Source organism: Sapajus apella, unplaced genomic scaffold (genome assembly GCF_009761245.1).
Source record: "Sapajus apella isolate SASKATOON/1434 unplaced genomic scaffold, GSC_monkey_1.0 scaffold74, whole genome shotgun sequence".
NCBI classification, from domain to species: Eukaryota; Metazoa; Chordata; class Mammalia; order Primates; family Cebidae; genus Sapajus; species Sapajus apella.
The window spans coordinates 9,488,008-9,511,071 of NW_022437014.1; the positions used below are offsets into that span (position 1 = coordinate 9,488,008).

General features: G+C 50.9%; 1 protein-coding gene across 1 annotated transcript in view; it reads left to right on the forward strand.

The window, feature by feature from the left end:
- Positions 1–12,421: 12,421 nt before the first annotated feature.
- Positions 12,422–23,064, forward strand: part of PLA2G4D (phospholipase A2 group IVD) — a 28,342-nt gene continuing 17,699 nt past the window's right edge. The window contains exons 1-8 of the mRNA XM_032251294.1: positions 12,422–12,466; positions 17,717–17,789; positions 17,989–18,125; positions 19,031–19,162; positions 19,857–19,897; positions 20,444–20,486; positions 21,788–21,851; positions 22,235–22,371. Of these exons, the coding sequence (XP_032107185.1) occupies positions 12,422–12,466; positions 17,717–17,789; positions 17,989–18,125; positions 19,031–19,162; positions 19,857–19,897; positions 20,444–20,486; positions 21,788–21,851; positions 22,235–22,371 (672 nt within the window). The remainder of the gene's footprint in view (positions 12,467–17,716; positions 17,790–17,988; positions 18,126–19,030; positions 19,163–19,856; positions 19,898–20,443; positions 20,487–21,787; positions 21,852–22,234; positions 22,372–23,064) is intronic.

Consider the following 23,064-nt stretch of genomic DNA (forward strand, 5'->3'; position numbering starts at 1 on the left):
TAAATTAGTTCAACCATTGTGGAAGATGGTGTGGTGATTCCTCAAGGACCTAGAAATAGAAATTCCATTTGACCAAGCAATCCCATTACTGGGTACATATTCCAAATGATTATATATCGTTCTATTATAAGGACACAAGCACATGAATGTTTACTGTGGCACTGTTTACAAAAGCAAAGACTTGGAACCAACCCAAATGCCCATCGATGATAGACTGGACAGGGAAAATGTGGCACATAGACACCATGGAATACTATGCAGCCATCAAAAACGATGAGTTCGTGTCCTTTGTAGGGACATGGATGAAGCTGGAAACCATCATTCTCAGCAAACTGACACAAGAACAGAAAATCAAATACCGCATGTTCTCACTCATAGGTGGGTGTTGAACAATGAGAACACATGGACACAGGGAGAGGAGTATCACACACTGGGGTCTGTGGGGGGGAATGGGGGAGGGAGAGTGGGGGGCGGGGAGTTGGGGAGGGATAACATGGGGAGAAATGCCAGATATAGGTGATGGGGAGGAAGGCGGCAAACGACACTGCCATGTGTGTACCTATGCAACAATCTTACATGTTCTTCACATGTACCCCAAAACCTAAAATGCAATTTAAAAAAATAGTCTTATCTTAAATCTCCTATTTTCATTTCTTTGTTTTTTTTGGGTTTTGTTCGTTTGTTTGTTTTGAGGCAAGCTCACTCTGTCACTCAGACTGAAGCACAGTGATGCCATCACGGCTCACTGCAGCCTCTGCTTCTTAGGCTCAAGCAGTCCTCCCACTTCAGCCTTCCAAGTAGCTGGGACTACAGACACGTGGCACCATGCCCAGCCAATTTTAGTATTTTTTTTTGTAGAGACGGGGTTTCATCATGTTGCCCAGGCTGGTCTAGAACTCCTGGGCTCAAGCAGTCTGCCTGCCTCAGCCTTCCAAAGAGCTGGGATTGTGGATCTGAGCCTCTGTGCCTGGTCCATTTCTTTGAATTTTTGACTTGCTTTTCTAAGGAGATTTTCTCAATTCTGTTATCTAATTCTTCCATTAATTTTACTTATTTCTGCTGTCATATTTTAACACACAAGTATTCTTTATACTCTGAACATTCCATTTCATGGCATCCCCACCCTTATTGTTGCAAAGATAAAAGATGTTGCATCATCTTTTGTCTTCATTATGTTTTTGATGTCTTTTCATGTAAAGACACTGTTAAAGTGAAGTCAATATGGCTTGAGAAGCATTCTGTACTTCTATATTCAAGTGCTTCCTGATCAACTGCAACCTAACTTAATAGGTAGACAAGATTGCAGTGAGCTGTGATGTCACGACTGCACTTCAGCCTGGGTGACAGACTGAGACCTTGCCTAAAAACAAAAAAAAAAGAAAGAAATGAAAATAGGAGATTTATGATAAGACTCTTTATTTAAAAGAGCATGCCAGAAAGCCTAATTTATTCTTTCTTCCCCCCTCCTTTTCCTTCTTCCCCCTCCTCCCTTCTCCTCCTTCCCTCCCTTCTTCTTTCTCTTCCTCCCCCTCCGCCTCCTCCTTTTATTTCTTCTAGGGCTCACACTACCTTGGGAGTATGAGCCTTAACAGTGGTTGGATCTTGTGCTCGCTTCGGCAGCACATACGCTAAAATTGGAACAGTGGCTGGATCTTGGCCAATCCCAGCAGCCATACATCAACCACTCATACATTGTCGAGTATTCAAAATATGTTCAAATAAGGTAAACGCTGAGTTGTAACCAATCCAGTTATTTCTGTACCTCACTTCTGATTTCTGTATGCCACTTCCCATTTTTGTCTATACACCTTTTTCTACCATATGGTTGCACTGGAGTCTCTCAGAATCTACTGTGATTCTGGGGGCTGCCCAATTTGCTAATTGTTCATTGCTCAATTAAACTCCTTTACATTTAATTAAGCTGAAGTTTTTATTTTAACAACATACATGCAGCTTTGTAAAAAGTTTTCTCATACTTCCAGCATTGTCTCTATTTCTGTGTCCCTTTATTGGATTTGTAGTTTTGATCTTGTATCATGTTAGAGGATTTCTTCAAATGTTTGGCGATTCCAGGTTGTCTGGTCACATTTAAGAGTGAGGCACTAAAGTGATTACTGGAAGCTCTGTGCACATAGTCTGACCTGGCTGAATAGAAACTTCATTGTAGGTTGATTGGGTAGGGACATGGAACTCTGGAGTACAACAAGCACCTATTAGTATTGGTAGTTTTTTTGTTTGTTTGTTTTTGCTTTTCCTTTTGTGTTGGTGTGTTTCCCTGGAAGGGAATCCCATGTTCTTGCCTGGTGATACTGGTGGTGGCGGCAGCAGGGGAGGCATAAGACTGGCTGCCAGCATTCTCAGGGCTGAGTGGGGAAAGAGGTCTGAAGGTGATGACTCCCATGTCAGTACGCGGACTCCCATGTCCTCTGCTTGTTCCTCTCCAGAGAGTAAACCCTTATTCTTCTGCTGAGGTTGGACAGGTGATTTGTGGGACTATTATGCTTCTGCCAACTTCCAACTAATCCTATGTTCAAGTTAATCTGCACCTTTCCCTTTCATGGTACCTGAGCTCTTCTAGAAGTTGAACCATTAATCAGTTTGCTTAGCTCTTTGCTCCCACCCCCAACTGCAGACTCTTAATTTTTTTTTAATGTTATTGAGTATAACATAGACAGCAAAGCACAAGATGTAGGTGTACAGCTGGATGGATGCTTACATGTATCTATCCCTGTAACCACCACCTTGATCAAGATACTTAACATTTTCATCATGTATGAGGATTGCCTTGTGCCTCTTTCTGGAAGACACTCCTCAACCAAAGGTAAACACAATTTTACCTTTCGATACATCTTTGTAGCAATGAGTAAGAAAAAAAAAAGAAAAGAAATGTGTTCATTCTAGAACTTGGCATCCATGGAATCACATAGTATGCACTCTTCTGTGCCTGGCTTCTTTCAGGCTACAAGGTATTTTGTTTTGAGTTGCTAGCCTTGGTTTCTGATTCACCATCCTTTCTTCTCCACCCCTTCACTCTGTGGCCTTCCTGGTCCGTCTTCATAACCTGGTACCTCCTCTAAGCTTCCTGATGGCTGGGAAAGCCTGAACCCATCCCAGCATGGCTCCAGCAGGTGGGTGTGCACAGTTTCCTTGATAATTATCCAAAGTCAGCCCTTTGAACTTGGGTCAGGTACACAGCTGCCACCCCATGCAAATATGTTCATTGTTCCTGGTAGCTGAACAGTGTCTGTGAGAAAGTGTGGGGGTGTGAGGGGGTATGTAAGTCTGGGATGAATTCTTGACTCTTTCACGATGCATCTTTTGATCTAAGCAAGTTTGTTTCTCTGTCCCTCTGATTCTCATTCCTCCAAGCCCCTTGGATCCATCAAATATTGTGAGTTTCTTTAGGGTCAGCAAATTTTAGGCTGTGAAGAGGAGACTCATTCTGACCCAGTGATCTCCTCCTGACACCCCTCACCTGTTTTTTTTTTTTTTTAGATGGAGTTTCATTCTTGTTGCCCAGGCTGGAGTACAATGATGTAATCTTGGCTCACTGCAACCACTGCCTCCCAGGTTCAAGCAATTCTCTTGCCTGAGTCTCCCAAGTAGCTGGGATTACAGGGGTCTGTCACCATGCCCAGCTAATTTTTTGTATTTTTAGTAGAGATGGGGTTTCTCCATATTGGTCAAGCAGGTTTCAAACTCCTGACCTCAGGTGATCTGCCCACCTCAGTCTCCCAAAGTGCTAAGATTACAGGTGTGAGTCACAGCGCCTGGCCCCAATCCCCCTTGGGGGGAGTAGCACAAGCCACACAGCAGCCTCACTACAGCAGCTCAGCATGGCCAAGGTGCCAGGGTGGCAGACATGAGATCGCTGGGTAAAAATGAGAGTAATATATGATCCTTTTGAAAAATACGGTATTGGCCAGGCACGGTGGCTCATGCCTGTAATTCCAGCTTTTTTAGGTGGGTGGATCACAAACTCAGAAGATCAAGATCATCCTGGCCAACATGGTAACACCCTGTCTCTACTAAAAATACAAAAGTTAGCTGGGCGTGTTGATGTATGCTTGTAATCCCAGCTACTGTGGAGGCTGAGGCGGGAGAATTGTTTGAACCAGGGAGTCAGAGGTTGCAATGAGCTGAGATTGTGCCACTGCCCTCCAGCCTGGCAACAGAGCAGACTCCGCCTTAAAAAAAATAATAATAACAAAAATTAAAGTTAAAAAAAGGCTCTTCTGAATCTATATGAGCCATGGGAATGGTAAAGAGCTAACTTGAAACTAACTTCAAATTTTCAAACTTAAAACTTTTCTCTGAGTCCTTCATGTTCAAATCAGGCCACCCCTTATTTGGTAACTGAGGGCATCTTCTTAATAAAATTTACTTAATTTTTTTTTGTAGAAGTTGCCATTTTTTTTTCTCACTCCGTCACCCAGGCTGGAGTGCAGCAGTGCAATCATGGCTCACTGTGGCCTTGAACTTCTGGGCTCAAGTGATCCTTCCACTTCAGCTTCCTGAGTAGCTGGGATCCCAGGCAAGCACTACCATGCCTGGCTAATTTTTAAAAGATTTTTTGTGGAGGCTAGGTCTCACTATGTTGCTTAGGCTGGTCTCAAACTCCTGGGCTTAAGCAATCCTCCCACCTCAGCGTCCCAAAGTGCTGGGATTACAGGCATGAGCCACCACATGCAGCCAGCAATCTTTTCTTTTTTTTCTTACTCATTGCTACAAAAATGTATCCAAGTAGCCAGCAATCCTTTAAGATCAAAGACATCATTAATGGAGTGCCTTGGTCTTTGGTTTCATTGTATTCAGACGGCATATTCTGTCTAGAATGACCTTTGCCAACTTCAATACTGCCACGTTTATAGTCCAGATATTCAGAAATTCTTTTTTTTTGAGACAGAGTTTCACTCTTGTTGCCCAGGCTGGAATGCAGTGGCGTGATCTTGGCTCACTGCAACCTCCGCCTCCTGGATTCAAGTGATTCTCCTGCTTTAGCCTCTCAAGTATCTGTGATTACAAGCGCGTACCACCACACCTGGCTAATTTTTGTATTTTCAGTAGAGACAGGGTTTCACCATGTTGGCTAGGCTGGTCTTGAACTCCTGACCTCAGGCGATCCACCCACCTTGGTCTCCCAAAGTGCTGGGATTACAGACCTGAGCCACTGTACCCAGCCCAGAAATTCTTTAACTAAAGTATACATTGTTTTTAAAGTAGGAGCTTTGCCTTGTTGATTATAATTTTCTTTCTTTTCTTAAAGATTAAACAAGTATGAAGATTAAGGAAAACGTAGAAAGGTTTTACAAACAGAATGGGCCTTGGTTTGGTTTGATGTTTGATTGCAGGGCCTGCCTGCCTGTCTACACAGGGGAGAGTTGTATTCAGCAAGTATTTTCAGCTTACACAGAATTACAGAGTCACTGATATTGGCTTCAAGATGGTTCTGGTTCCATATTTTAAATGCCAAAAGAAAGGATTCTAGGGTCTTGTCTCTCTGTCCTGCTGGCTCTGACACCTCCGATCTCAGTGCCATCCTCTCTCGGTGTCCTCAGAGGGGCAGCCCTTGATGAAAGGGCTGGTTTCCTTCCTGCTTTTTGTGGCTTCTTGGGATGGAACTCCCAGGACTTCTGCTTCTGAGCTTCTACTCTGCCCTGGTGAAGGGGGCTGTGGTGTGGTGGGTGCCGAGCCCCTCCCATGCCTGGTGGAGCATCTGCTTCGGATACCTCCCCTACTCAGGCTTTTGTTTTTGTTTTTGAGACAGAGTCTTCCTCTGTCACCCAAAATAGAGTGCAGTGGCATGATCTCAGCTCACTGCAAACTGTGCCTCCTGGGTTAAGGCGATTCTCCTGCCTCAGCCTCCCAAGTAGCGGGGATTACAGGCATGCACCACCATGCCTTGCTAAATTTTGTATTTTCAGTAGAGACAGGGTTTCACCATGTTGGCCAGGCTAGTGTTGAATTCCTGACCTCAGGTGATCCACCTGCCTCAGTCTCCCAAAGTGCTGGGGTTACAGGTGTGAGCCACTGTGCCCAGCCCTGCTCAGGCTTTTTTGAGAAGGGCTGACAATATGATATGGATGAAGTGGGGGTTTGCAGTAGCTGCGTGAGGAAGAGGACTTAGGATGGAGTGTGGTGAGAGGCTCTGTGAAGAGGCTAGGCGGGGAAATAGGGAGGGGTTACCAACAGCCAAAAAGGCTGAATGTAGCTGCTGTATGACCTCTGAAGTAACAACTTATACCTAATTATGGTACTTTACTTTTAAACAGCACAGGATGCTGTAAATTGGTGTTGCAATAATCAGTGAGCCCAACCCATCTTCTAAAGGCTCAACTTAAGAAATGCCTCCGTGAATCTCTTTCCAGATATCCCATTTAGATTTCTGCATCATAGCTTGTGACATCTTTTTTTAAAAATTTATTTTATTGCATTTTAGGTTCGGGGGTACATGTGAAGAACATGCAAGATTGTTGCATAGGTACACACGTGGCAGTGTGATTTTCTGCCTTCCTCCCCATCACCTATATCTGGCATTTCTCCCCATGCTAGAAACATTCCATGTTCATAGTTAGGAAGAATCAATATCGTGAAAATGACCATACTGCCCAAAGTAATTTACAGATTCAACGCTATCCCCATCAAGCTACCAATGACCTTCTTCACAGACCTGGAAAAAAACGCTTGTGACATCTTATTTCCTAGTCCGCAGGCCTCTGGACAGTTGTGTAAGGAGGAGGTTACAAACAGGCTGGGAGGAGTTACAATTTCCCACTGCACATGAAAAATTCAGGTTCACTTTAGGATAAACTCAGCTTCTTTTAGGAAATGCTCATTTTGAAGCTCTCACTACCCCAATCCTTAGAGCCGAGATGGCAGCTAAGCATGGGGGACCCTCAATGGTCTTGGGAGGATTGTAGTCTAGGATCTGTGTGGGGTCTTCTGAGGTGTCCCCGGCCAGGACTTTGGACTCCTGCTCGTACACACAGCCAAAGCCGCAGCTGGGGGGACTGCTGCTGTGTTCCGCACCGGCCAGCTTGGGGCAGGCCCTGGCTCAAGCTGACCACCCCCAGCTTCTGCGGTCCCTCACCCCTGTCCATGGCAGCTCCAGGCAGGCCTCTTGCGCGCAACTTAGCAACCCCCACTCCCCCAGTGGGAGGTCAGGAAGATTTCTGGATCCTTCCATCACACAAGGGGGTCTAGGAAGATGAAGGAGCCCCACCACAGACCCCCTTTCTATCTAGGACCATCCCCAGTCATTTCCCATACCCACAGCGGGCAGTCGTCACTATGTGGGACACAGTGCTTCTGTCCAGGGATGTGACTTTTCCTATGATGTTCCTGGGGAGAGACGGCCAAACCCACAGTTATGAGATTTCTCCCATGTGATCTGTTTGTGCAGAATACCCCTGAAGACTTGCTCTGGGCTGGGAAGATATGTGAGTCCTTCTCCCTTCTCCCCTCCTGGAAGTATGGGGGCTTTCTCCTTTCATGCTATGCTGGGTGGGCATTTCCTCCTCTGAGTCTCTCTTCACAGGACCACATTTCAAAGCCATACTTATGGTCTGTAAAAGGAAACTTTGGGAATTTAGAAAACTCTTCATTTTCCTCACAGTGGTCAGCCTTGAAGCCTTCTTTCTGGAAGATTGGCTCTGAGACTTGAGGCCAAAGGAGGGCACCTTTCTTTTTTCTTCCTTCCTTCCTTTCTTTCTTTTCTTTGTTACAGAGTTTCACTCTTGTTACCCAGGCTGGAGTGCAATGGCGCGATCTCGGCTCACCGCAACCTCCGCCTCCTGGGTTCAGGCAATTCTCCTGCCTCAGCCTCCTGAGTAGCTGGGATTACAGGCACGTGCCACCATGCCCAGCTAATTTTTTGTATTTTTAGTAGAGACGGGGTTTCACCATGTTGACCAGGATGGTCTTGATCTCTTGACCTCGTGATCCACCCGCCTCGGCCTCCCAAAGTGCTGAGATTATAGGCTTGAGCCACCGCGCCCGGCCCCTTTCTTTCTTTTGTTTTGTTTTGTTTTTTTTTTTTTTGACACAGTCTTGCTCTGCCATCAAGGCTGGAGTGCAATGGCACAATCTTGGCTCACTGCAACCTTCCCCTCTTGGGCTCAAGAGATTCTCCTGCCTCAAGTAGCTGGGATTAGAGCTGCATGCCACCATACCTGGATAATTTTTCATATTTTTAGTAAAGACAGGGTTTTACCTTGTTGGCCAGGCTGGTCTTGAACTCCTAACCTCAGGTGATCCGCCCGCCTCAGCCTCCCAAAGTGCTGGGATTACCGGCATGAGCCGCTGCACCTGGCCAAGAGGGCCCCTTTCTTTCTCTCATCTCCAGCTTTAACAGTCGGTGCCATTGGCTGAGGATGGGAGAAATGAATAGCAGGAAGGGGCCAAACATTAAAAGCACATTCACATATGCATTTCAGATCCTGTCACGTCACGTGAGGGAGGCCATCAAGTGCAGCTGGTGCTGAGGGAGTGTGATGGGGAGGCCTGGGCTTGGCCCTCAGCTCTGGGCTTCATCTCAAATCCCTCTGGGCCACCCCAGGTGCACAGAAGGGAAATCTCCGCACTGGCAGGGGCCTCAGGTCATGCTTCCTCGGGCAGGAAGGGAGCAGGTTGGCTAGGGCCCTGGGCCTTGCAGGTGTCATAGGTGTGCCCCTCAGCCTCCTGAACCCAGGGCAGGCAGAGCCCCGCAGTTGTCCCCCTTGGCAGCTGCCGGTGAGTTGGGTGTTTATAGGAAACCTATTGCCTTTCAGATGAGTCAGTGCCTTGTGGGGTGAGGAGGGTGAAATTTCAGACACTCCAGGCGGTAAAGTGGTGGGATGAAACTGCGAACACAGGTCTGGACTGGGCATCCTCTTGCCAGATCCGTGGTCAGCAGGAGGCCACTACTGGAGTCTAGAGAAAGGTATGTTTTCTATTCAGATCAACCAGCCAACAGAAATCATCTTTAGAGGGCCCTTTTCATATGTAAACCAGTTTTGTTTTGGTTTATGTTTTGAAAATGTATAAAAGTCTCATTTTTAAAAAATATGAACTAGAATATTTACATATTCTAGTTCAAATACAGTATATTTAAAACACGCATACATATTTACATATTTCCATTGCTTGGAAGCTTTATGAAAACAGGAATTAGAGGAAAAGGCAAACAGGGCTAAGTGGGAAGCGGGGAGATCCCTTAGAGGATGGAGAAGGCTGGGTGAGGAGAGGCAGAGGGGTTCTGGGAGAGGTTGGAGCAGGTGCCTCAGGAAGTCTTCAGACATGGTTCTATTTCTTAACTTATCTCAAAGCTCATGCTACCACTGCCTCCAAACAAAGTTAATTAGCTGATAATGTGAGTTTCCAGCTCTTCCACGGCTCTTTACCTTGAAATTCCAGAGGCTGTGTTCTGGGTGCTACATCTGCCCCAGCACTCGAGGGCCTGAGGTGGAATGTCCCAGGTTCTGGAACATGGACTTACCCCATTGGCTGAGGGACATGGAGTGGAAGGTGGATTGCACACTGGAGGTGGGGATCGGGCCTGTTTTGACTCTCACGGCTCTCTCTCTGGGACATGGTAGACTCTCACTCACGATTTGTGGGATGAATGAATGTCTTGGCTGGGTGGTGCCCTGCCCCTTGCTTAGAGCAAGGCTTGTCCTTTCTAGTTGCCCTAGAATGAGGGCAGGGATAAGGTGTCCCTTTTCTGCTTGATCCTGAGCATCCTGGACAGGAAATGATTCTTTCTCTCATGTCAACAGAGTAAATAATCACTTCCCCATGAGGCAAGAGTACAGGCCTGCCTGTGCCTTCCCGTGGCACTCAGCGCTGAACACCGAAGCATGTGTCACGCCTGCCTCACGCTACACATCTTGCCATCTGAACCACCACCTGCTCCAGGGCTTTTGCCTGGAATGGAAACTCAGCAGGTCATTGGTCCTGACACCTCCTCCACCCCTTTCAGTCAGCTGCCTCCTCTTCTCTGTGACATTGTCATGGAGTGCTGTTCTAAGCAAGGGTAAAGGGAAGGGAGTGACCACACCCTTCTTTCCTGGGGTTAAAGTAGATAGGGAGGTGCTGAGACCCAAGTGAAATGCCCAGGACTGGATCTACTCCTTCAGGCAAGGCTTGATCCAGGGACTGTCTGTGCTCCCTTTTGCCTGCATTTCCTCTGGAGGGAGACTGTACTGTGGCCTCTGGGCTCCATTCCCCGGGTGACCTGGGGGCAGTTCATCAACCAAGTCCTGCCTCCGTTTTCTCATTTGTAGAATGAAGATAAGAAAACTTCCCACCAGACAGGGTTTGTGGGATCTCCTTAGCCAGATCCTAAAAACATCCACAGCCACACTAATGCTGGCAGAAAGGCAGAAACAGGAAGGCAGTCGGCCTCACCAGCTGTGCATAAAATAACGATGTTCTCTACATAAAGTGCTTTGAACAGTGTGACACAAGGGCGTGTACTATGGAGCCTGAAGGTTATACAAGTTAACACAAAGTTAGGTACAAAAGTTAACATTCATTGTAAATGATAAAAAGAAATCACACAAAAATTCAAATTTTAAAAGGTTGATAAATTCTAAAATATCGCAAAATGTAAAAAAAATACCACGATGTGGGCTGGTCACAGTGGCTCACACCTGTAACCCCAGCACTTTGGAAGTCCGAGGTGGGTAGATCACTTGAGTTAGGAGTTCGAGACCAGCCTGGCCAACATGGTGAAACCCCACCTCTACTACAAATACAAAAATTACCCAGGCATGGGTGTTTTACTTGGTGGCCCAGGGCTCTAAGGGGGAGTGTTCTAGCCATTAAAAAAGAGAGCTACATCACCTTATGATCTAACCTCGGGAGTAGTCACTTTTCTCACATCCTGTAAGTTACCATACAATCACAAGCCCACCAGATTCAAGAGCAAGGGAGTTGTCCTCTACTTTTTGATGGGGGAGTGGCGAGGTGCTGGAAGAGCGTGGGCAGGAGATATCGGTGCAACCATTATCGGAAAACATCATCTGCCACAGCCCGTATCAAGCTCCTTTGGTGCATAAGCTGTTGTAGGTGTTGTGCTAGCCACTCGAGTACAGGAATCAGGATACATTCTATTAATATTTGTTAAAATCACCCTCTAAGGAAAACATGCATTCAAGGCATGATCGGAAACACCCTTTTCAGAAGAGAATTTCTATTTTCATCAGGGGTCAAGGAAAACTAAGTCTTCCACTTACAATGTTGTGTGTTGGATTGGAGGAATTTTTCAGATTGGTTTCTGGCTGTGGATATTTCAGACCTCGTTTCTCTTCCTCTACCCAATTCTTCCAGCACCAAAGGACACACCCACATCACAGTGCAACCTCTGGCCTTGTACCTTTGTGTCACAACATCAAATAAGTCAGCACACTCAACCACTACGTTCAATTTTTAATTAGATTTAATATCTGGTTCATGCAAATGACAGATATTTCCATCCAAATAATGTTCACTTGTTCATAGACCATTAGATTTCTATTTTGGCCAATTCTAAAATAATACATTTTAGATCCATTTGTAGTAACTTAACATCAACTCAGTTTCATTTGCTTTCAGAAACAAATCACCACTGTTCAACTGTATACAGAACTGACGGTAAAATGACTGAATTCATGTCACGTTAGGAGAGTGTTCAGTGCTGATGTGCACACTGAATGCTTTAAACAGTGAGGTGGCTTCAGAAAGTTTCCTTCTACAACTTGCATAACCCAAGAGTCTCCTGATTGGTCTCCTTTACCTTTATTACAAAGTCTAACTGAAATCTCCTAAATTCTTAGGGACAGCCACATGGAGGTGAGGGGCCTGTGATGGGGGGTGTCCAGACCCCTCTGCAGCTCCCGGAGTCTGCTCAGGTCAGATGAGGAGGACGCACTAGCCCAGGGCCTGCCACCACGACTGCTCTTGTTTCTTCATCCCCTGGACTCCCAGCTGCACAGAGCTGCCCAGGAAGGCTGGCCCCTTGCCTAGTCTCAGGTGCTCAGCCCTCCTCCCATGGAAGCTGGCCTGGCTCCAGTAGGGCTGGGGGTTCCCTCAGCTCTACCCCCACCCCATCCTCTGCCCTCAGCTTCGGGGGAACCAGCTTCCCGCTGCCACTCCTGGGACTCATCTAGCCTCCCCCTGGCTGCATCTTCTGTCCTGAAGCTCTAGGTCTGGAAGAGGTGCTTTACCTGCAGGTCCTGGAGCCCTGCCAGAGGTTTCTGGAGATGCTGGTTGACCCAGCCTCTTGGGTGCAGGGCTGAAGGAGGGACCTGGGGTGGAGCCCCAACCTGTTTATAGGACCATGGCTCCTCGGAGGCTGGCAGATTCACGCTGGTCCCATCCCACTGGGACAGTCACTGCCACCCAGCCGGAGAGCCAGCATCTTGGCAAGGGCTGGGCCTGGAGTGGAGCTGGAAGGGCTGGCATGGAGAGCCTGTCACCTGGGGGACAACCTGGCCACCCTCACCAGGTAACAGTGTCTGCAGAGCATGTGGGCACCAGTCAGGGTGGGCCTGGGGCCAGGGTGCACTCTGGCAAGTGTAACAGCTGGAATCAGGGTGATTTCAGTCTCTGCCCAGACTGGGCCAGAGGGCAAGGGAATCTGAGACTTGGGATGCAGAGCAGGTGGGGTGGGTGAGCAGCATCTATAGATGCAGGGGCCGGGAAACTTGAGTCTGGTCGGCAGAGCTTCCCCTCCCCACACCCAGTGACTGCAGCAGTGGCCTTAGGGACCTCCCCTGCCCCAACATTGAAGAACATAGTGGCTGCATGTGTCACAAAAGGAGACCCCCCAGGCCCACAGCCCCACCCCCACAGACCAGCAACTTCCCAGAACTGGCTGGAGCCCTGGGATCAGCCTGTATGTCTCCGGAGCTCTGGGGCGCCAAATCCCCATCCACTCCGAACTATTTACTAAGCCCAAGAGCTGTGGGGCTGCACCCAGGCCAAAGAGGCCTGCAAGCTGCTCACCCCCACCTCTGACATGACTTTCCCAAAGCTCAGAATTTTCATCCTCTGCCAGGGACCAAGGCCAGCAGGGCTGGCTCCTGAGGTCTCCCTGGTGCCCCAGGCAGTGGCCAGGAATGAGGCTAAGTGTGCCAAACTCACTGTCCTGAGGTCCTTTGCCTCATGTGCAGAACCCGCTGGGCTTCTAGAGCTGTGTCTCTGAGACCCAGGCCTGAGCTGGATCCTGGCAGGCAGCTCCAGTCTGGTGCTCCTGGAAGAGGCTTGGCCTGGGGCAGGGCAGACACTGCGGAGCCCTGGGGGAAGGTGGGAGGGACCCCTTGGTGAAGGACCACGGTGCTGCCCCAGCCTGAGGTCAGGAGGAGCCACCCACAAATCAGACTTCAGTGGACATTTGGACATTGGGGAGTCCATGGCTGCACGGCAGGGGAGGGGCTGGCAACCCTGGGTCCCCCACCCATCCCATCAGGAGCCCTGAACCCAGAACGGCCAGCTGTGGAGGTTTCTGAAATATACCAGCTTTAGACTCATCTCTCTGGCAAAGGGTGTTCCCCTTCCCCGTTTCCTCTCAGCCTGCTCCAGGTCTGGCTCCCAGGTAAAACCAAAGCCTAAGTGCCAGCGATTTGGGAGCCTGAGTCTGCCCCACACTTGGGAAGCACCTCATCCCCAGCCAGCATTCACAGGACTGGGTCCCCAGGACCAGGTCCTCAAGCTCCAGCCTTCAAGTCAGCACCTGTGGTGGCGAGCATCAGCAACGGCGTCTCCTAGCCGCGTTCCTGCTGAAACAGGGGCTTGGAACCTGCCCCAGAGTCGCAGCTGGGCTGGCAGGGCAGGCTGGCTGTTCGGGACTATTCTGGAATGTGCCTGCTGTGTGGTCCAGTCCAGGAGCCTCTGCCCAGCCTGAATGAGGGAGGTGCAGGGCCCGGGGCTGTGCCCAGGGGTTCCAGTCCTCTCTCTGACCTCCTGCACTGCCCTACCACAGGCACAAGTGCCAGCAGGGGACAGGGTCTGCTCATTCCCCCCTTTCTGCCGAACACCCAGGATCAGGCGCAACTGGACCCCAACTGGGGAGACCCAGCCCCGTTAAGCTCCCTTGGGCCACATCTCCCAAGATGGGCAGGGGGCAGCACTGGGCCTCTCAAAAAACTTCCTGACAAACATGTGCCCTGGGCCTCTCCACCCAGAGCAGAATGGCAGAGCCTCTGGGGTCCCTGCACAAGGCTCAGAGAATGGCTGAGATCCTCAACAGGGAGTCACTCCCGGGATCCTACAGGTGACTGGGCTGCCGAATGTCCTCCAGAAGCCTCCGGGTTAGTCATCAGTTAAGGTGGTATTTCAGGTGGGAGGATCTTTCAGAAGGGAAGGTGAAGTCCCTATGCCCTCAGGAGAAAAGATTCATATCAGTTAATATGTCAGTTAGCTCAGTAATCATATTAGTCAAATCTATGACAAATCTGTGAGTATCTGTTAGTCAAATTAGACAAATCTATGAAAATCTAGTGTCTAGCTATCTGTGGGGCAATGAGGGGGAGTTGCATGCTTTTCCACAGAAGCAAAGTCCTGGGAAGGTAGAATAGAGAGGGGTTATGAGCTCTGGCCTTGAAGTTTGAATTCCAACTCTGTCACTTCTAACTCTGTGACCTTGCACACGTTAGCCTCTCTGAGCCTCAATTTCCTCATCTATAAAATGGGAGGAAATGGAAGTACTGTCTTTTGAAGTGGTGGGAGGATAAATCAAGTGACAATCGGTAATATGCTTAGTACAGTATTGTCACCCTACAGAATGACACTAAATTATCTCTATGTTGTATTTCCTCTGGAATAAGAAATGACTGTAGCCCGGAATGCGTGGAATGACAGGCTATCAGTGCCACAGTAAGGGAAGGGGAAAGGGACACTTTTACTGGAAAAAAGGGGAGAGGCTCACAGAAACTGCTTGGAAACAGAGTTCCTTGGTTCCAGAGGCTGAGAGCCAGAGCTGTCAGTTCCTTGTGGCGATGCTGTTACTGGGCACGTGTGTTTTTTAGGGTATCTTATCTGGGTTACTGCCATCCTGAAGGATGTCTAGTGATAAACCTTCTCCAAGTAGCAGATGCATGAAGTAAGTGAAGGCGTTTTCTGTGGGGTTTGTAGGAAGTCCTTGGAAACAGCTCTTATCTCAGGTGTGTAAACATGAGCTCTGCTCTTTCATGCGTTCCCAGCCCTGTTTCTTTGGGGTCTGACAAAAGCGATTTCGTCTTGGTGTCTGCAGCATTCACAGTGCCTGGAACCATGACAAATACTTAAGAAACAGTGATAGTGATAGCAGTTATCTAGAAACTGCTTACTTTATTCCTAAGCAGTGTGCAAGTATTAACATTTTAAGCCTTAGAGTACCATGTGAGGTCAAAACTATTATTATTTCCACTACACATGAGGAAACAAACAGAGGCACAGAGAAGATTAGTGACTTGTCCAGGGTCACACAGCAAGTAAGTGGCAGAGCCATGGTTTAAATCCAGACAATCTGGCTCCAGAGTCTGCCTTTAAGCCCTGGTAAAGACCAGTCATAGTAATCATTGTCACAATAATACCACGTTCTGGGCACTCCATGTTAGCGCTGATCTTAGAGGTGAAGAGAATTGGGATTTCACTCTAGGAAAAATAACCTGCCAGGGAAGCAGCCCACACGCTTAGGACCTGTGGAGTGTTGGCCTGGCCCAGGGAGCAGGGGAGTGAGGCCGGGCTGCCCCTGCCCTTCCCCTATCTTATCTTGGAGTGGGACATTGAAACTCAACACCCCACAGGGCCCCAGCATCCCAGCCGTCACCTCCCTGTGGCCAGCAGTGGTGGAATCGGAGCGAGGGGAGGGAATGGAGCCAGATGTCTCAAAGTTCATGAAATCTGTGCTGCTGACAACCCCTATAAGGCTTAAGGTTTATAGATTTGGCATGTTGCTGATGGCACTGGGGCTAATCCCCAAGAAGAGACAAACAAGTCTACCTTGCTTGGGGAGGTGACGTGTGCTCTGTTTGGAAGTGGCCTGGAATGACAGGGATGTTGACATGGAACCACAGAAAGGAAAGATGCAAGGGCAGGGCCACCAGGTATGTGGCTTTGCTGTGGCCCATGGTCCTTTAGAGTTTTCGGTGGGGAGTGGAGAGTCAGGTGGGTGATGAGCCAGCCCCTAGCAAGCAGCATCTGTGCAGAGTGGAGATGAGTCCTCATGGGCACCGAGAACTTCCAGCCACATGCATGGGTGTGGATCTGGTCATGGGAGGGTGCAAAGCAGGAAACAGCTCTGGTTTCGCCACAATCATCTCCCAGCTATGTGATGCTGAAGGTTCCCTTTGCTAACACTGCACTGCCTTCTGGCTCCCTCAGGGAATGGGGGATGAAGGGGCCATACGAGTCCGAGAAGATCGTACTTAGTGGGGAGTCTAACCTGGTGGCAGAGCCGCTGAATGGCAGAAGCCCCAGCATGGGTTTTTTCTGGAATGGACATGGTCTGTGGGTTCTTCACCAGGGCTGCCACACTGCGTGCTCCGGGGGTTAGCATTTCATAGGCCTTCATGTGCCAGGTGCCCCATGGGGGTCCTGCCACCCTGTGACTCTGCTGGGTCCCCTCCTGGCTGGGGGCTCCTACTGCCCCATTACCCAGCACAGGCAGTGCTCCTTCCTGATAGCCCTGTTCTAACGGCCCTTTGGGCATGGGCTCTTTCTGCTGGGTCCACGTGTCCCGTAGGTGGTCCTCCTGGGCAGGCTCCCTTCCAAGAGGATGCAAGGCCAACAACCTTCCTTGGGGCCAGACCACAGGAAAAAATGCTATTTGCCCTGCCAGACCCATTTGAGTAACCTCACTTTAAAGAGGCTTATAAGAAACTAGTGCCAGGTGCCTAAAAAAGGCCAAGCAGCAGGGCCCAGGAAGAACAGAAACCCCAGGACCCTCCTGATCCTGGCAGTGCTAGGGACCTCAGCAGTGGGGCGTGGGGACCCCTCCAGTGCCCTGTCCCAGCAGGACTCAGCCGCGCCCCACCGACAGCCTGCTTTCCCTCCTGCCACCTACTCTCAGCTCATCTCCTCTAGCTTCTGCCCACTCAGCAGCTTCTCCCTCTTACCTGGGCTGTCTGTGGCTGATGTGGCCTCATCAGCATCTTAATACAGTGGCCTTTCACCCACAGCACCCACTGCTCCCGGTGATGGCCCAATGCTCTCGGAGTTTCCTCATTCATATCCCATACGGTGCAGACGGCTGAGATCCAGGGTAGCGCCTGTGGACTGGGCTGCCGAGGCTCGGCCTCCCTTAAGTCATGTGCCTGCTTTCTGTCCAGAAGGGCTGGGGTGGGGTGCTGGCAGCAGGGTCACCAAAGGTAGCCCTTGCTTTGCCAAGAGGCTGCAGGCTGCCCTCCCTGCGAGCTCTGGGAATGGCTGATATCTAACTGACCCATGTGGCGGCCACTCCTTGGCCCTCAGTTCCTTGCTCTGTCCACTACCATGTGTTAGCCTGTTCCCGAAGGGGAAGGAGTCCCACAAATTCCACCCCTGGGTGGTCTACTATTCCCTGACTGCTGCAGCCCAGAACCATGACCCCAAAGACAGAGGTGAACAAAGGCCGATTGGTCCCCAGAGGGTGTCCTGGAACGCCTGGCAGCAGCGTCAGCGCCACCAAGTACCAGGAGGGTGGTGAGGGGTGTGGGCAGCCCGGGTTGCAGCACAGCGACTCCAGGCTTGGTGGGGGGAATGCGGGAGGGACTCTGGAGTTTGATTTTCTCCTCAGGGGGAGGCCTCTGCCTGCTGGCAGCTCACCGTGAGGGTCCTGGAGGCGCGGAACCTGCGCCGGGCCGACCTGCGTGAGTAACCGCCCTGTGCATTCTGGTGGGAGCAGGGAGACCATATGCCCTGGGAAGGGCCCAGATGAGCACCCTGGGGTGGGGCTGGGCTGGGCTTGGCTGCCCGTGGTGACCACCAGGGCCTTGGTAGGAAACTGTCATGGCCTGTGGAGAGGGTGTGAGGACTGCCCCCTCACAAAGGCTTCCTTAACCTTGGCAGTGAGTGAGGCTGACCCTTACGTGACCCTACAGCTGTCCACCGCACCTGGAATGCAGTTTAAGACCAAGACGCTCACAGACTCCAGTCATCCTGTGTGGAATGAGGCCTTCAGCTTCCTTATCCAAAGTCAGGTCAAGGTGAAGGCCGGGGGACTTCGGGCCACTCCCCTGTGAACAGGCCGAACCTCCATGCGAGGGTTCCTGGGGTGGAGAAGCTCTCAGAAGGGGTCTCTGTGCCCGGCCTGTCTGTGCTGTGTGCAAGGGAATGCATGAAGGAATGAACATGGTCCTCCCACCAGCTGGCTGTGGGGCCGACTCCCACAGCTGGTTCCTCTCTAAGCCCAGCTATGAGGCAGAGACAGTAAGAGCCCCTCCTGAGTAGGTCGCTGCGGTGGGGAGATGAGGCCATGTGTGGGAGCTTGTGGAAGGTCACCAGCACATACCATAGGGTGCACCTTAGGGAGCCAGAAAAGCCATGGACAGAGACGGAGATGGAGACAGAGACAGAGAGGAAGACAGAATTCTTTGACAGAAATTTATGTTTGATAAAAACATTAGAAAGAGGAAATTAGGAATTTTAGAAGATTTCCTTCTATTTAAGTTTTACAGTTCTGCCGGGCGTGGTGGCTCACGCCTGTAATCCCAGCACTTTGGGAGGCCGAGGCGGGTGGATCACGAGGTCAAGAGATCGAGACCAACCTGGTCAACATGGTGAAACCCCGTCTCTACTAAAAATACAAAAAATTAGCTGGGCATGGTGGTGCGTGCCTATAATCCCAGCTACTCAGGAGGCTGAGGCAGAAGAATTGCCTGAACCCAGGAGGCCGAGGTTGCGGTGAGCCGAGATTGCGCCATTGCACTCCAGCCTGGGTAACAAGAGCGAAACTCCGTCTCAAAAAAAAAAAAAAAAGTTTTACAGTTCTTTTTATTTTGAAACAGAAAAGTGTGGGGCATAATGATCATCTCTGGCTCTAGACATCAAGTAGGGGCTCAAGCCCTTACTTGAGCAGGTAAAAGGCTAAGTCGCTGTTCCTGGTTTCTAGAATGTTCTGGAGCTTATCATCTATGATGAAGACTCAGTCACAGAGGATGACATCTGCTTCAAGGTTCTCTACGACATCTCAGAAGTCCTCCCTGGCAAGCTGCTCCGGAAAACCTTCTCCCAGAGTCCCCAGGTGGGTGAGGAAGTCCCCGGGGGCCCCACCTCTTCCGACTCCAGGCTGAGGAAGTTGCTGTTCCTCCCACCTGTGGGGAGGCTGCTGGGGTGAACTCATTCACCGAAAACTCTAAACCCATTCCAGAGATATTTACATTTTAATAAGCAAGGAGAAGGCTTAACTTGACGGTTATAGACTGAATCACCCAATGGAGGGATTTGAGCCACCTGTGGCAGGAAGGATTTGGGAGGTGGAGAACTTCCTGACATCCATCAAAACAGCTCAGCCTCCATCACTCCTGTCGGGGGCACCAAGGCCTGCTTTGTGAAGGCCTCAGCTCCCTTCCTGCTGCAGCCTGGAGTGGGGAACGGCAGTTCTGGGGTCTGGGCCCTCCTCAAGAAGAGCAAATGGGTCCTGCAGGCCATGCCTCCTTTGGCTGTGCTCTTTGTCTTCCCCTCAGTCTTGCCCAGAGTTTTGGGACCTCCAAGGGAGGGAGACCCATTCTCTGCAGACTTACTAGCCACGGGTAATGTGGGTAGGCAGCCCATCTGGCCCCATACCTCAGCTTCCTCATCCGTAAATTGGAAATAATTGTACTAACGTGCCTCCCTCAGAGACTGCTTGAGAGGATGAGATGATGCCTGTAAAGGCGCTGTGTCCACTCTGAAGACATAGGCAAGTGCTGTGACTGGCTCATCCTCTCTCATTGCAGGGAGAGGAGGAGCTGGACGTGGAGTTCCTGATGGAAGAAGCGTGAGTAACGTCTCACAGCCCAGGGAGTGTCTCAGGACTGAGGCTCTATCTGAGGAAATGGCCCTGACCTCGATCTCCCTGTGGTCAGTCCAGCCTGACTGCTCCTCATCTCCTAACCCTGCCAGGGAGGTCCGGTCTTGGGCGGGGCTTCTCATATCACACCACTTACTTCCTTCACCATGCTTACCAATATCAGTTCATTACCCATGTCTTTGTAAATTTATATATGCTTTCAGGGAGAACAATCTCTTCGTGCTACATAAATATTAGCTCTTATAATTTATAGGTATTAAAATTATGATACTTATCAATATTATAATGAAAAATTTATCAATGTTATAAATGAAAAAATGTGGAGAGGAAGGCCGATGTTTTCTCTCCCTGCTCTCTCCCCTCCCCTCTCCCCCTGCAGAAGCATCTCCCCTTCCCCCTGAACCTTATCCTGAACTTATAGAGCCCTCAGCATCAACCAAGGAAGCCCCACACGGGCGGGAGGGGGAGGTCAATACAAGAAGCGTTTGCCTTTGCAAGGTTTGATTTTTCTAGGTCAAATCGCCCAGAAAACCTCATCACCAACAAAGTCCTTGTGGTAAGTGCCTTCCCAGGGTGAGGGAAGGGGCCCCAGAGCAGACGTGGCGGGGAGGACAGCTGCCTGGGGCGTGGACCAGCAGGGACAAGGCAGGGGCAGGGCTTCGTGGTAAAACCACCGCTGGCCTCCCAGCCAGGTGGTCACCTGGGGCTGTGGGTCTTGGAGAGGCCTGGAGCTAAGGATGCGTGGAGAGAGGGGAGGCAGGGCTCTGCGGAGAGGAGGTTCCAGCCCGCTGCTCTTTGGGGTGCTTCCCCAAGGTGTTTGGTCACCGGCGGTGAACTCACAGCTCTAGGGATTGACTGAGTGCTTCCCTGGGAAGGGGTGAAGAAATCAGGCAGGCCAGGCCCACCTTCCGGTTGTTAATGTTGAGGTGACTGAGGCCCAGAGGGCGCTCCCAGCGCGGTTACTTCCAACCTGGGAGACCATAGGTTCAGCGGCCCAGTCAGCTCCTCCTCGGGACGGGGGACAGTCCCCGTCAGCGCTCCTGACCATGGGCTCACGAAGCTGCAGTGGCCAGAAGTGGTCACGAGGTGGCGAGCAGGCGATGCGCTAGTTACACGCTTTTGTCACGGTGTGACGCCGGATCAGCAGCACAGACCTGGGAGCAGGTGGGCCCAGGGTCACGTGCGAATGCACCTAGAGCCAGCAGTTAAGGAGGCGCTCACTCCCAGGGCTGTCTGATGGGCTAGTATTACTTTTAAAAATATGCATGAAAATATGGTATCACATGACACTGGTTAAAAAATAAAGTCACACCAATGGCACTGCCTCGTATGAGGTGACGGAGACCTGCAGGGGGTGGGCATATTTAGTGATTGTGTGGCGCGTGGGTGGCGGGCATCTTGGCAAGTATCCCTCAGTTAGGCCACAGAGGACACCCAGGAGATGTTCTGAGTGTTTCTCGGACATGCAGTCCAACCTCCTGTGGATGGGCGGCTTGCTTAGATTATTTGGAGTTGTGGTAGAATACCTCTTCCAACTCCAGCCACAGGGAAACAGGAGAAGAAGGAGCTGTGTCCGAGGGCTGGGCGCTCTGGGAGGTTTCAGAAGTTTGGCAAAGCCAGGAGAGCTTGCAGGGAGGTGTGGAGCCCTGGCCCTCCTGGCTCAAGAACTTGAGGCTCAGCAGCGGCAGAGGATCGGTGATGGGGTGAAGGGACCCTGCAGCCAGTCCCATCCTGAGCCCACACCACTCCTTGTTGTGTGTATGGCGGATTTGGGACACTGGGGCTCAGAGAGTTGAGGATGAGGTGACCTCAGCTTACCCTGCAGAGGCCCCTGCCCATGACGTGGTCTCCCCCTAGGCCCGAGAGCTGTGCAGCCTGGATGTGCACCTGGACAGCTCAGAGAGCACCGCTGTGGTTGCAGGTGAGACCGGCTTGGAACCAGGCCTGGACTCTGTCTGGACGTGGGAGTGAGGAGGATTGCTGGGAAGCCTGCACAGGGTGGGAGGCAGCAGCAGGATAGAGTTTGCCTCTCCCTTCCTACCCATATGGCACAGAGGGCCACATGTCTCCTCTAGGCAGGAAGGTCGGTCCCCTGACCTGGGGGAGAGCATGTTGCACAAGGCAAGGGTCCGGGGTGGGGGGGCTTGTGAGGCCCCATGGGCTGGGAAAGACCCTTTTCATACTGCCATTGATGATGGCCCAGCCTCCTGGGCATGGTCTGAGTCCCGGTGGTGGTGTCACTTTCCCAAGTCTGAGCTGGGGGTTCGGGCTCTTGTCATGCTAACCCGCCCTCTCTCTCCCTAGATCAGGACAAACTGGAGCTGGAGCTGGTGCTGAAGGGGTCCTATGAGGACACCCAGACATCTTCCCTGGGCACAGCCTCTGCCTTCCGCTTCCACTACATGGCAGCCCTAGAGACAGAGCTGAGTGGGCGCCTGAGGGTGGGTCTTGGCTCTCTCTAAAATCCCAGGCTGGGCAGCTCCAGCTGCAGTGGGCCCCTCCCTGCCTTCCCTGCCCGCCAGAGCCAAGGTCCCTGTGGCCTTGTCAGCCTCCGCTAATTAAGCACCTCACCGTTGGCAGACACAGAAGACCATCAGGTGTTAGGTGGGCATGGGACTGCTGCGCCATGTCAGTCTTTGAATCCTCCAGCGGCCCCTCCAGTGATACCCTTAGAATAAAATGTGATGTCTGTGCCCACAAGGCCCGGCACAGCCTGGCACCCACCGACCTCTGCCACCTCATTTTGTTTCACACAACCCCCATGCACAACGTGCCAGCCATCCTTGTCTCCTCTCTCACTTCCAACATGCCAAATGCTCTCCTGTACCCCACTGGCTCCTTCTAAGGCTGCCTTTTCCTCCTCCCCTCCTCCTCTCCTCCTCCTCTCCTCCCCCTCTCCTCCTCCCCCTCTCCTCCTCCCCCTCTCCTCTCCTCCTCTCCTCTCCTCCCCTCTTCTTTGTCTCCTCCTCCTCCTCTCTTCCTCCTCCTCTCCTTCTCCTCCCCTCCTCCCCTCCCCCTCCACCCCTCCTCCCCTCCTCTCTTCCTCCTCCCCCTCTCCTCCTCTTCCTCCTCTCCCTCCCCTCTCCTCCTCCTCCTCCCCCTCTCCTCACCCCACCTTCTCTTCCTCCGCTCCT